At 43.6% G+C, this 14,684-nt stretch overlaps 1 protein-coding gene across 1 annotated transcript in view; it reads left to right on the top strand.

The window, feature by feature from the left end:
• The first annotated feature begins 2,184 nt into the window (after positions 1-2,184).
• The window catches only part of LOC128306309 (protein fem-1 homolog CG6966), a 42,446-nt gene continuing 29,946 nt past the window's right edge, over positions 2,185-14,684 (top strand). The window contains exon 1 of the mRNA XM_053043777.1: positions 2,185-2,671. Within this exon, the coding sequence (XP_052899737.1) occupies positions 2,543-2,671 (129 nt within the window). The 5' untranslated portion in view covers positions 2,185-2,542. The remainder of the gene's footprint in view (positions 2,672-14,684) is intronic.

The following is a 14,684-nucleotide window of genomic DNA, read 5'->3' as shown; positions in this document are numbered from 1 at the left end:
AAGTCATTTATTTATTTTTTTCAGCACAGTTGATCTTATGGGATGATTTAAAAAAAACGAACAAAATTTATTAGATTGGGAATAATCTGCTCGAAAAAAGCAGTCATCAAGGTTTCTATATGTAATTCGAATTGCATCCGTTTTTAATTTTTGTTGAGCGAAAATTAATGTACCATTTCTTGTATGAAAAAATCGCTTGTAAGTTAAGTCTTCAAGATATATCGTTTTAAAACTTGTAACATCAAATTTAATTTTGTGATATTGTTTTCACTTGTCGTCAATAACCTCTGAGAATCTCAATGAATAAACCTCGGCCAGTCGTTTCTCCTGCTCGATTTTCCTACTTGGGAAGTTTCTTCGTTTAACGGATATCCGTTTACCAAACAATTGCTATGTGACCTTGAAGTAAATGATGTAAAATATATTTTTGAAATGTAATTAACCTTTTTGTTTACAATGTGTGTCTTTAAAAAAAAATCCTCAATCATCTGTTTACAAATCAACAACTGCCATTACAACGCAATTAATCCTTCTTTGTTGAAAAATCAAATCAAACAGCTGATGGACGCACCGCTTTGTGGTGTGGTGTCCCTTAACGGAAGTCGTTTATTTTGATCGTACAGTGCTCTGGGAGCTGCTGTAGTATGGCGGAAATCATGCGTGGCCATTCAGAATCCGCTCTGCTCGCGAACAAAGCGACTCTTTCTGAGAGCGGCGTTAACGGCGCAGTTGGCGTGCCTCTCCGTTACAGGGATGCTGAACTGAATAACGGCCGACATTTTTACACAAAAAAATTATCATTCTTTGTTAAATGCCTTGACTGATGGGAAAGTCATTCGTAGCAATAATAACGAAAACACATTTATAGTATTTGAATGGAATTTTATGCAAGCACCAGAGCTAAACGGAATAAAATGATTTCTTTCGAGAGAGCTAATGTTTGAGTAGCCCTGCACAACGACCCCACCATTGTGTATCGTTCGAATGGTTCTACCGTACCGTTAGCTGGTCGCAGTACGCATTTCGTTGTGAGAGATCTTGGTCGAAGCGAAAAAGGAAGCTCTCGTACGCGCGGCCATACCAACCATTTGCGCTCGGTTGTAAAGGAAAAAACCACAAGATACTTTAGCAAAAAATATTCTCAAACATTTGTGCTGAAGTGTAAACCTTATCGCACGGGTAAGACAACAGCAAATAATACATTTCACCCTTAAACCAGGCGTGAAATTTGAACTCCCATTCCGTGGTGTGTGGAAAAGTGTATCTCGGAATCGAGCCAAAAGGATCTCGAAGTTCGAGCAAAACGAGTTTTCTGCCCCAGTACACTTGGATCAAGCGAAGAACACCTTTAGCGTTGCAACTGTGTGCGCGCGTGTGTATGTGTGTGTGTTGTCTATCAAGCGGGCAGACCAGTGTTGGTAGTAGTGTGTAGCAAAGAATAAAAGAAAAAGACCCACCGTATCGACGGGTTGACGGTGTACGCTTGTGGGAATTGTTGTGAGGAAAACCAATTCCGTTGTGGAGTGACGACGAAACGGGTGACAAGAAGAAACCCATCCTTCCACAAGAACACAAATCCGTTGATTGTGTGTGTGTGTTGGTGTCCGATACTACGCCATAGTCCTTTCGCAGCCTCCTCTCATCGTATTCTGCGTGTGTGTGGGCTTTTGCTTAGCAACGTAGTAACCGTGTGAGACACACCTGCCAGTGCCAGCACACTAACGCGAGGAGTGTAGTGCGTATCCTCGTGAAAAAGTCGGGAGTTGTTCTACGAGTGCTTGAGGGGTTTGGTGGCCGCATGTTTAGGAGGCAGGTTTTGTGCGTCGTTCTCAATCATAGGGGGCTCGTCCACCATCCAGGAAAGCTCCAGTAATTGAGCGCACATCAGCTTGCTGCGGAATAGTACGAGAGCTCCTGTTTCGTATCTGTCGGAGTATTACGTCTAAACGGACTTGTTGAGTTTTGCGGTCGTCGAGTATCCTGATTGTCATGAAGTGCGTTTTCCTGCGTTCCCTTCCACTGCTCCATCGATCAGTGAGGTAAAGAGTTGAAGGAGAGCGTTTGTGAGATTGCATTCAATCAATGTACAAGAAGAGGTGAGGAAGAGGTCGCAATAAAAGCAAGAAACTACCGAAAGCAGCTTACGTGTTGGAACACCGAGGGAATTGAAAGGATCTGGCATCAGGATCAGCAGTTTTACTACTGTATTGAAGAAGTGCAATCCGAGTTGGTGCAGTGTCTCAGTGTTTTGTTGTGTGTTTGTGTGGCTTTGTGTGAGTTGTTTCGGGGCGTTGTTTACACTGTCGCGTCCTTGTGGAAGATTCCCGTAGAAGGAAGAGAAAAGGCCTTCCTAGGAGAAGGTAAAGCATAAAAAAGGAAGAAAGAAAAATCATTTTAACGGAACGAGGTGTGTGTTGAAGTTCTGCATTTTCCGAGCATCGACTGGAAAGATATCGTGCGCGAGCGCGCTTGTGTGTGTTTGTGTGTTTATTGTTCTGTGCGATTACGGTGCACACGGCTGGAGCAGTTACAGGGCCCCCATATGACTTCGTCCCAACCGTCACAATCGTCCGACGGTCAACAAACGATGGCCGACAACGGAACGATGCTACCGACAGTGGTGGAAAGTGTGTTTAACGCAGCTCGCACAGGAAATCTCGCTGCACTGAAGGTAAGCTGGCCGAGGGGTTGTTGTTGGTTTGACGCTTGATTTGTGCGCTTTTTTTCGTACACACATCACACATCCATACACAGCCCAGCGCAGGGAGCAGCAACATCAGCGCCAAGTGTGCGGATAAGCGCGCTGATAAGCGAACGCGTTTGTGTAATAGAGAAACGCGGTCGCCACTGTCGAGAGTTTATCAGTGCGGAAGTGAGAGAAAACGACGGGGAAAAGAACGAGATAGCTTAATATGTTATGAACTAGCAACAACGAATTTGACTGCCATAGTTACGCACGGTGCCACAGTAATGATGCTATTTTATGCATCCGTTTTTTTCCTCTCAAATGCTTCAACTGATTGCACTGGGTGTGTGAGTGTGTGTTTGCGTTTATCTACGAGTCTAGAGAGCGCCGAGTGATGTCCGGGTCGAAACATCGAGTGTGCAATGTGGAAATATACTTACATAACTCCCATGGACCAAAGCACTCCACCACTCGTGGCCCAGAATGGTGGAGTTTTTTTTCCACCGATCTTAGAATGCTATGCTTGATTTCATAACCCCACTGGCATCGCAGCAGCATAGCAATTTTCCTCCCATCCTTTTTGTCCGATTGATGTCTTAAAATAAACGACCGTTTTTGCATGGGAAAGAGTGAGAACGCAAGAGGGAAAACATACACCCCCCCCCCCCCCCCCCCCCCCCCCCCCCCCCCCAAATGTTTCTGTGCTGCACTGTGTGTTTCGAATTAAATGCTCATTTGAGCATCGGATCGATGGGTGCAACTCGCGAGTATGCTCTGCATCCCAGCATCCCTGTGTTCGTTTGTTTACTTTTGGTTTCTTTTTCATTTTCCAACAGTGTTTCTTTGCTCGCTCACACATACCTGTTCGGCCGATACGTTATCTCACTCACTTACTTTGAGAGTAAAAGAGATGCGATTGTTGAGCATCGGCGCGCCAGGGATGTTTGGATTACTTCTACGTTTGATTTTGGGGAAGTTGCTTGTAAAATCCCTATCGAACCCCCTCAAATTTGTTGTTATAAATTCCCGGCTGTCTGTATGTGTGTGTTTTTAGGGGTGGTTGCTTTCAACGCCCAAACCCCGCCAAGACGTTACTTGGCACAGTTTCCGTTTGCGTGGCCTTCGTATTGATTTCCCTTCGCTGCTTTCACGAACGTCGAATGGCGAAATGCTTCACATGTTGAGAAGGTTCTGGTTCATTCCATCGCGTTTGTACCTCCAAGAGGTAAACAGTTTTGAGTATTGTTAATGGTTTTGCAGTAATTAATAATTGTTTTTAATGTACTGCAGTGGTGCCTCGAGGTTCGAGTTTAATTCACCTTTTGCTCGTATCTCAAAGCAAATGGCTGGCTGGGGACTGTTCATTAATTCTTAGGCATGTCACGATCCAGAAACATTCGAAGGGAAAGGTTTGTGTGCATTACCACAACATAAAACGTAAAAAAAACAAGCACTCAGACTGAGGTTTTCATTCCTGATTAAAATTATGATCAACTTTGTTTGAAACATTTATTTGGACTTGTTTCAAATGCTGCAACACATGTTATCGGCTTCAAAAGAAGCACGTTTTCGAGTGTCCCTATCAAATCCCATTCGCATGTGACTGTTGCACGCCGCTTTAATCATGTTACTGGAAACGCCACCAGTCTTTAGGGTGCAATCAGGGTCATCACTAACAAAAACCTTTTCCAAATCAAAAGTATCCTTCGAGCTTTTTATGTCTGTTTTACAGGGACCATCCTTTATATGTGTGAGAATAGAAATAGAACAATAAATCAGCTGCAGTTCAGCCCAAGCCCCAGGGCCCCAAGGGCCCCAGTAGCATGTGCGCCACTACCAAGTAGATGTGATTTGCAAAGTTTTATGACATTCTGGGTGAAATAATTTATGACTTTGACTCAAGGACTCGAAGCGCCCAATAATGTCCCCGCTAGCGGACGGATGTCGCGTCAATATTTGGTCGATAAGTGGTCTCAAAGAGGGGGTTGGGGGAGGGCCACTGTGGGTTCCCATTCGATAGCGAATCTAGTGCTTCAACATTAGAACAAAAAACTCCACCGTGTTGTTGGTAAAGAAGGGTTGGCAAAAGCTTACTTTGGAGGAACGGTACGGAGTAGTCGCTGGATGCAATATTTGCATACGCTTCCCCGATTTGAACGTGCAGCCATGTAGACAACATGTGTGACCTCCTCCCCCCGTTCCCCGCTCTGAAGAAAAGTCTCGGAAAGCAAAACCTGCACCAAAACGTGCCTGTACCACGTGTGATTTTTGCTTGCTCGTTTCTTTGCTCTTTCCAACCCACATGTCCGTTGACCTCGAGTAGGGGTGCAGAAACGGGCCCACCGGTGGTAGGTTATTACCCTAATCCTACACGTTCTACCGCGAGTGCTGGGTTGTGGCAAAAATTCCCTGCCGTGCATTGGCATAGACGACCCCTTGTTCGTCACATTTTTTTTCCCTCAAAGCTTCCCATTGGCTTCCAAGCGCAGAAAGAGAACAGTAAAGACATGCGGAACTCTTCAATGGGGCCAATCGTAATCCTTATTATTTTTGCCAATGATGGCCGTTTTCGACCGTACCCTCACATGGCCGAGGTACAAGTAACGTGCATCTAGGTTGTGCCTCACGTGGTCACCAGCAGTAACGGGTACCGGAAGAGGGCCTATCGTGAGTTTTACTGCCGGCAAGTGCGGTACGTTGCATTCTGAGCGTATCGGTGATTTATGGTGTTTTCCTTCGGTCGTTTGGGATTTTCCCCACGGTCATGGAAATGTTCGAACCGTATAAATAGTTTCGAAAATGTGTCGTTTTCTTTCTTACTATTTCTTCAGCATTCAAAGCACGTAGAGTACGTGTGCTCATAGGGTTTTTGACGTTAAGTAATGTACATATGATGTTTGACTGGTTTTAGAAGTTTTGGTTTTGCTGAACAACTAACTTAGTCCAATTGATGTGATTTAACAACATTTCTGTAAAATCAAGTCCTTGTGTTTTTCTTCGCTAAATTTGTTCTTTCAAGGTCGACGCGAAAAGTAATAAGGTTGTTTGTAACCTCCGACCCGGGAATTATCGATGCAACAAAGCAACAACCTCACATCTCTTACTATTTGACCCCAAACCATGCGGGGCACTGCTACTCACTTATGCTTTTTGTCAACAATAAGATCGTTTATTACCTTAACGACAACTTTACCCCACCGAAATGGAGGGTGCCCGATATCACCCCATGATATTGGCTCTGCAGCCAACATATTCGTGAGTCTCCGAGATATTCGAGAGTCCCCGAGAATTTCCACGTGATCTTCGACTTCGCGTGAATGAAATGTCATAGATCTCGAGGACCACCTGCACTTATATTTTTGACAGCTGTCAATGGAATTTCAACTTGATCACATGGTAGATCACCATAGATTCCAAATCTTTTCACTCGTTCAGGAGTTCCAAATCGAACGCGAAGATTTCGTGAGCTAGATACTAACTGTCTGATTCCCTTTTCTGATTCTTTTGAGCTTAAATATTCGCGCCCCATTACGGCGCTGTTGTGCCATTCCCCCCATTCGGTCTAATGAGCGATCAGTCGGCGACCAACCCGGCCTGCCAATGATGATGATGATGATGTTACACATTTTACAATGGTGCTGCACAGCCCCTGGCCAGCGACGAAAGTCACTGTTGCTGCACGATCGATTACGCGGTCAGGTTGGCAACGTTGTGTGGTGTGGGGCGTGGACACACTGTACATCATCCATTGTGTTACATCAAGCACGCTGCAATTCGGGCAGGGGTTTGTGGAAAACCACTACCCCATTTTTCCACCCAACTCCCACTGACGATGTGGGGACGAGATTTTCGTACCAGTGGGTGATCGATTCGGAATTCGTGACGTGGTGATGGTCGTAATGATGGTCACCGACGCTCAGCCGTGGCGCGCTGCTCCGGTAGAAGGAGCACTTTGACTGGAGGCTTGCATTAGTAATTTGAGTTCGTTCCCTTTCAGTGGACTCGTTTTTTTTTTTGTTATATTGGGTTCATTTTTTTTTTATTTCATTTTGCGTGTGTGCCCTCATGCTCTTTTACTTTCGTTTTTAAGGTTTTTTTTTTCAATCTGTCGGGGTTTGCGTCTAGTGGCGCATGTACACCCCGGTGTCTCCCGAGATATGGTGGTGCTTAACCACCGGCTCTCAATAAAGGGTGTATGTAATAATTCGTCGGTTTGGCACGAGCGCGGTCATGCGCGATTATCGAATGTGGGCCATCGATTACGAACGAAAACTAGGCAGGCAAAGAGAAGGATATGAAGAGCCGTGCTGTACAGCAAATAAAAACGGAACTGCAAATAAAATAGATAAATATGAATTTCTTATTCTTGCCAACTACCAAGATGCACTGAATGGGCGGTAATATCAGTTTATCAAACTTTCCTTATCACCTCAAATTTCGTCAAAATTCTTAATTCTACAATATTAATATATCCCATGATTTGTTCAATACAAACGTAAATAAACATACTACAAAGTGTCTCAAAATATTAAAATTATAGAGTTGTGATTATTCGAAATGTGACCTTTTTCATTCAACATGGACATGATTAATTCAACATGGAAACATGACTTAGACGAGTTCTATCCACAGATCGCATGAATTTGTCAAAACCGCAGTAATGTGTATTTGGTTGTGTATGGAAAGTACATCAATCATCTTCAAAACCAGATCTTGAAAGGAGGCAAGAATCCACTTCTACCTCCAAATATTCCACTTGAATGTCCAAAGAATAGAAACGCGGTCCACCGGATCCACTGCAACGATGAAGTATAACTTCAAAGTTCATACCGATAGTAAGTATTGCTGTGTGAGCTCCATCACTGTTGAGTTGAGGTTTTGTATTTGCGTTGCTTTTGGTTTCAAAGTTTCTTCACCGCGATCGTTTGATCGTCCAGCGATTTTACAAGCGACCAGACATTGAAAAAAAAATGTCTACAGAAACTGGTTGACCTTCGCGGAACAGTAAAAATAACATTCTCGATAACTCGCACCGCGAACGCATTAATCTCTCTCTCTCTCTCTCTCTCTCTCTCTCTGTTTTTTTTCTACCACTTCTCTTCTTCGTTTGTAACGGTCCGATGTTGTTGTCCATCCCCACCGCCTGTCTGGCGTTGTCAGATCGTCCGTACGGTTATTGCCATTCGATCCATTCGAAGCTATCGTTGTCATCGTCGGTTACTTCCGGACATTGGTCAGGTTTCTACTCACCACTCTGGTTTTCCTCCGGCGTTGTAAGATCCCTTCCCAGCAGGGCACAAACAGCGACTTGGGTCGAGGGAGGTGGGTTCTTTGTGCGTGTCGGAAGCACTTTTCTTCTAACCATTGGGTTTGACTCCAATTACCAATACAAAGAACTATTACGAGCATTGACCTCCCTTCGTGTGTTTGTAGTATAGTGACTAAACGCTTGGAATAATAAATTCTCACTCAAGACGCTTGTTGTTAAGTATGTTGTGCGTTCAGAAGGGGAAAACTCAGTGACAGTTCTAAGTCTACTAACCACTAAGAAGAACCATCCTTGTCGGTAAACAGCCATACCGACGACTACGTTATTTACTATGACGTTACAGCTTTGTCCAGACGTGACCGAGCTTGCCTCTGATGACTAAAATACACACTTTGTTCCGCCTAACGGACACAGAGATTATCCTTGAGGGCGGCCATTGTGCTTGCTCGCCAATGCGTCTTCACCCCGGGCACCGGGCCATATTTGGTGTGATTGATCCTCCAGCTTCTTCCGGGATCGGTTAAAACGTTTTGTTGGCTTCCTTTTTGCCAACCGCGATCGTCGTGACCGTAAGGGAATTCATTCCTTTTTCAGCGATGAAGATACGGTGGGATTTGTGGCTTTTTTTTATTTCTTGGATGAGCATCCGTGTGTTGACTGCATCGAAGGCTTAGCCGACCGCGAGTTCAATGAGGGACCAGTTTGGAGCTGCACCCCCGGTTTGACTTCAACTTCTTGTAGATGGGGCTTCGGTAAACTGACAGCCAGCTGAGCACTGTTTGGCAGTGCAATAAACAGGTTCTGATTTCATCACATTCCGAAATATTTAAGGACCATTAGTTGGAGCGTGAATGGGGATTTTTTTTTGTTTGTATTCTGGAGCTTTCAGCTTCGTGAGGTTTTGCTTTCGGGCCCATATTTGAGAACCATAACATGACGGAAGTATCTCTGTTTGAGGAGAAGCAATAAAATGTCGCTTTTTAAGCGTTTATTTTTTATACTGAAATAAGTAAAGGAACACTGGAAAAAAAACGATCTTACTAATGGATTCTTATACAGAAACGAAGAACTGTTTTTTGGTTTCATTAATTTCTATTTATGTTGAAGTCGTCACAAATGTTCCCCCCATCCCGGAATACTAAATTGTAGTTTGTTCTAATGATATCGTAATGGTGGTAATCAATATCACATACCTCTGCATTGTGGCTATGGAATCGTTACTGCGTCATCCAACCAGTCATAGTTCAAACATATTTATTCACCTTCACATGGGAATTAGAATTGGGCTAGTTCCATTTCAACAGTTGATTACTAGTTGTCTGTTAGCTTATGATCGTTTGTTTCGGGTTTATCACGTCATCTTGTTCAATTAGACATTGTTGTTTTTTTGTTCGTAGTTTCATTTCCACAACATATAGAAAAGCCACACATCCGCTTAATGTGATGTAGCCGTCTTCCGGGGAACACGTAGGGTTCTGGTCCTGTCATTGGAGTTTGATTTTGGACGCCATACGTCATCAGCTAGCTTTTTCTAACAAAGCTATTGTTGAAAGGGTGCTGTGTGGAACGTGCGTGCTAGACATATCTCAATCATTTGTGATTCCTTTTAGGAAAACCTGGAAGCCAATGATTGAGTGACATTCTTTGCCAAGATTTTGAATATTTACACTCAAAAAAAGAGTAACGTAACCAAGAAAGGTAACGACTCCTTGGGGTCTTCTTAGGGAGGTGATCTGATGATTTCCACTATGACAGAGCTTTGACATGCTGAATGTAGCTGATGTTGTACTATAAGTTAATGCGATACTCTCTGATTTCTTGCGCATTAAATAAAAGAACACATGATTTTGCCTGTCGTTGATGTCGCTGTGTGTCCACTCTGGTTTTTATTTCCATCTGTCACTGAACTGTCAAATTTTAGCTTGACTGACAGTTACGTTACCTTTACGTTTATATGCTATGTTTAGTTGCTGGAGTTTAACCGCTACAAAGTTTTTGTTATTTATTTCAATTAATCATTATTGTACATATGAGTTCTTTGTTGTGGAGGTGTTAGATTACAGCTTCATCTTAATGTTTTCCTGCTTTTTCGTCTGTTATCAGTAACAATCAGTATTTTTAGCCGTTGTTATAGAAAAGTCACCCGGGGCAACGGGGAGGTACCGTGTAACGCACGTTCTCATATGCTGTTTTGTTACTGAAGGGTGATGGCACCGCGTGGTGACGCAGACCGCTCCGCCTGCAAGACTCCTGCCGTGGTGTTGTCATGTGTTTCCACGGCGAGCGAACACACCGGTTCTGCCACCGTCGTGCTCCAAACAACAAACAAACAACCAGCAACAGCAACCATTCGCTGCCGTGCCCCGTGGTCGCTGGACTGGGTTTGTTTGCCTTGACCTTTGACCGACGCACTCTGTTCAACCACCACCATCACTGGTCGCTCGTGTGTTGATTGTTGTACGCCGGGTTGTGGCAATCGGGTTCCATCCGGGGCCGGTCGTCGCCTGTCGATGTTGAACATTTCTTTCATAAGTGTCGCATTGAGTTATTTCCGTTTTCCGGGGCTCATACCACACATACTGAAATGTGCGTCATAAGATTCATAGGTGTTGTTTAAATATGTATGCTACAGTTGTTTTGGATACTTTAAGTATGTCAATCTTCATTATAAAATTCCTCTTCCCACCAACCGATGACGTTCCAAAGACAATTTAATGCAACTGGTCCTGATTGAGTTGGTCGAGGGGTTTGGCATTTTAAAGTCGAAAATCCATAAAAACCCCCAATTCAAATCAAACGAACGGATTAGTATACCGTGTGTGGGTAGTTGTATCACTGAAAATTTGATTAACATGTGTACCGCCAAATGTGGCATTATCTTAAACTGTAAGATTAACTAATCGATGTCACAAATGTTTTGTTTTTATTCTGCTGTGGGCTAAACCTGAAATGGCATTATCGTTAGCGTTATATTCAATCAGGAAGCATGCTTTCGTTTTGATAGTTTTGTTGGCTAGAATTGGTTAACATTAGTTAAACCTTTCCATAATTGGTGTGTCAAGGGGTTGTACACACTTTCAGCTGAAAGCATAAAACAACATTCTTTTCTTCGACGACTCATGCGAAGCTGTTATGCTGCGGAACTTTTTATTTTAAACTTTTTCGCATTTATATCCGGTAGTTAAGCGTACATTCACCTTTACTAACGGGTGGGGGGCAAGTGTCTAACGCAGTGTACACTTTCAAGGGCACAGACCAATTTGTCGCCGGCATCAAATCATCACTTTTTTGTTCATTTCTTCTACCGTAACCTTAACCTTAGCCTCCCTTCGCAGTGCTATGTGCGTTTCGCACAACGATCCTACCCGGCAATGTTCTTTGTGTGTTGGGTCTAAAATTTTTCCCATTTAGACATTTTTCCACTCAATCGTAACGTATGTGTGCGTGTGTGTGTCAAGCCCTTGTGGAAAAGTTAGCTTAAGTGTTACGCACACGGAAAAGCTGCACAGTTCGTCACGCTCATCTTGTAGAGCGGCCACAGCCCTGCAGTATGTGCCCCCCCAGCTACTGTCCCGCCATGTTGTGGATGGTCATAAATTGTTAACTTTTTGCGGTAGCAGACGTTGCACCACCACCGGGCCCCGTTTCTCTTCTTGATGCTTGGTGGTACAACAGGCAAAACAACTGTTTGTGCCGGTAGTCTAAAAATTCTATTTTAGAAAAAAAGTGAACGAAAAAAAACACACAAACAGTTGCGAAATGTACGCAATGGGGGGAAGAGCACGGGTAAGGTGGCTGGTCGTTTCAGCCGGCCCGAGATGCTGCGAGAGAAATGATAAAAATAAACCATTTTACGAATCTTTCGATAAGACCGTGGAAAGCAGGAACACACTCTACTCTAGACTTTCCACCAACGATGTGCCAGGTGTCGTTGAATCGGGTTTTCCTTTCACTTATATTCCCCTGACGACCTGCAAACCATGTTGCGCGATGTTTAGTGGGATGGTAAATGAAAAAAAGGTAAAGGAAAACCCATCAGTTGTTAACACATTTGCTTGCCTGCAACGTTTCTTATGATCATTTTATGAATATTATTGCTTTAGTGTTTCGTTTTTCATATATATTGGTTTTTAAAGTAAGATTTGCTTGCAATGAGTGATATTTACATCTAAGTATTGATGATTTCTTGTTTGATAACTGGTAAAATATAATTTATCATAACCGATGGGAGAAATTTTGTATTTTTTGGGGTTTTTTTGTTGCAAAAGTTGACGAATTTCGGTTACAATGCGCTGTTTAGTTTTATAAAAAATAACGAGAAGACGTTACCTTCGTAACGTTTGACGTTACCTGCGTAACGTTAGATGTTAGTCGTTAGACGTTTTAGACGTCACACATTTAAAAGTCCCCTCCTAAAGTAATGAACAAGACATTAGAATATTTGTTTCTAGTTTAAAATTATATACATAATACACATTCTAACGTGTGTCATGTCCTGCATTGCCGTTCCCATCTTTCCCAAGCTGTGCTAAATGAGTAAAAGATGTTGCAGAACATTGCATACGACCGGGGAGAAAAAAATAAACAAATTTGGCCCATTTTCTACGCCTGACGCATTGCACGTATCGTATCTAATAGGATAAAGATAGCAAAACGAGAAGCAAAACGCAAGCATTTCTGTGTTTTCATCCGTCGGTTGCACTTTTTTCTGTTGAGATTTGTGTCTTTAAATTGCTTTTTAATGTTGGGAACAGCACAACAGCGAAACGTTTCATAACTCAACTAAACTACATACGCTTAATGTTTGTGGTTTTATAAAATTTGTTTTAATAAAGTTTTTTTAATGAAGTACAAATTACCTAAGAATAAATCAGATTATATAACGAAAACATCTCACAGAAAATTGGTCCGAACACCAAAAAAAAGCATCACCATCATCATCAAAGCCCAGAAGAAGCATCATCACAAGATGCATAACATCAAAACCCATCTCCGTAACGGATCCCCGGAGATGTTACTCCGGATGTTCGCGGTTCAACGTTTTTCCTTGAAGTCGTTGGGTCGTGCCGTTTTCTTTTCCGTTTCCCGCACTGTTTTATTTTGCTTTTCTTTTCTTTTACACCGCCGGCCCATTTCTGACCGGGGGAAGAAAACGATATCATCCCCAACACCACACACTGCTGCTTGCAGGTACGCATGCGCATAAGTTTGAGCGATGATGATCACGCACGGGCGACGGTTCGTTGCAAAATGATGGAGACACAGGGATCGGCGTTCTTGAGCTGCTTCGCTTGCGTACTGATTCTGTTGCTGTGCGTGTTTTGGTTTTGTTGCGAGTTTTTCCGCAAACATCAGCAGTTCGCAACCTCTGCTTTCGTTTCGCTGCGAGCGAAGCAATGCGTTGCATTCAAATGCAAATGATTCTGCACCTTCAAACCGATCGGCATAATGGCCGTGTTTTTGCCTTTCGAAGATCGTCTTTACATCCACCCCTTTACCCTTTGCGGTGTGAGTCGCGTGACGACGATCCGCAAAGGCATGCAACTTCCTGGTGGTGTGTTTCTTGAGCATCCATTACATTTCCAATGAGCTCAATTTGTTTCTGCGCTTGTGTGAGTTGTGGTTGTTGGTGGCTACCTTTACCTCAAGACTACAGAAAGAATTATGATCACTTGGTAGTATCGAGTTTTAAAGGTATCAATTTGAGGACTCATTATTTCACGAGACTCCCTTTGGCATCTTAAAGCATCGGAAAATTGCCGTTCACTTGCGGCAAGCATAAACCAATACCACTGCAGCTGCGTTCTTGTTTCGGTAGTGGTTTCGTCGCGACCGATCGCCAAGCCGATCGGGGCTCAGTGTGCATAATGTTGGCATGAGTCATTAAGCGTTAGTTGCATAGCCGTAGGTTGTCTATGTAGTTATGCTACGTACTTCGCTCGCGCAGCGAGTAACTCTTTTTTTTCTTGCCGTCATTACATGTCGCTCCGTGTCCCAACTTAATTCCTGTGTTCCAGAGCTCCTTAATTTAAAGCCACTGCACTGATCTTATGTACGCGAGAAGGTGTCATTTGGAAGTCGCGCTTGTCGCGGGAACATTTTCTCAGCATTATTATGCATCGGTTTGCTTCTTTTGCTTTCCACACTTTAACAAGGGGGCCGCAACGGCCTGTCAGAGAGAATGAAGAGCTACACGTTTGTTTAGCGTCTTTCAGTTCGGTTGCATAATTTTCGCTTGACCGTCGTGCCGTGTCGCGCGTCTTCTAAATCAGCTTCTGGCGCAGACGAGAGTGCGCCCAGCTGTTGGTGAAGGGATAGCTCCCACAGCAGCTCCCTGGCACATTCTCCGCACTGGTGGCAAGCTGGCATTTTGGTGCTTTTAAGAAGTGAAGTAACTGTAAGTCTCTCCCTCTCTTTTGGTTTATGTGAAGCAATGGTGAAAACGTGAAAAATCCGGTGGAGGTCTTTTGCGGCATAGTTTCGCCTGTCGGTGCAACCGGCAGGTCGAACGTCTCTGAGACGTCCTGATCGGTTAGCGTCGAAATAGTGAAAGCTAATGGCGACCATGAACGGTGCGAAACACTTCCGCTCTCGATGAAAATGGTTTCATTTGGCACGTTTGAGGCTGAGAACTTTTAAAACATCGCTTTGTTCTAGTCGTCTGAAGTTCTATGTATTTTTGCAGTTTAAATTGCTGACCAAAGGCACCCAGCACCTCAGCTGGTAAGC

This window comes from Anopheles moucheti, chromosome 2, assembly GCF_943734755.1.
Source record: "Anopheles moucheti chromosome 2, idAnoMoucSN_F20_07, whole genome shotgun sequence".
In the NCBI taxonomy this organism is placed as follows: domain Eukaryota; kingdom Metazoa; phylum Arthropoda; class Insecta; order Diptera; family Culicidae; genus Anopheles; species Anopheles moucheti.
The sequence above is the reverse complement of the archived record's forward strand: the minus strand, read 5'-3'. Positions and strand labels throughout refer to the sequence as shown.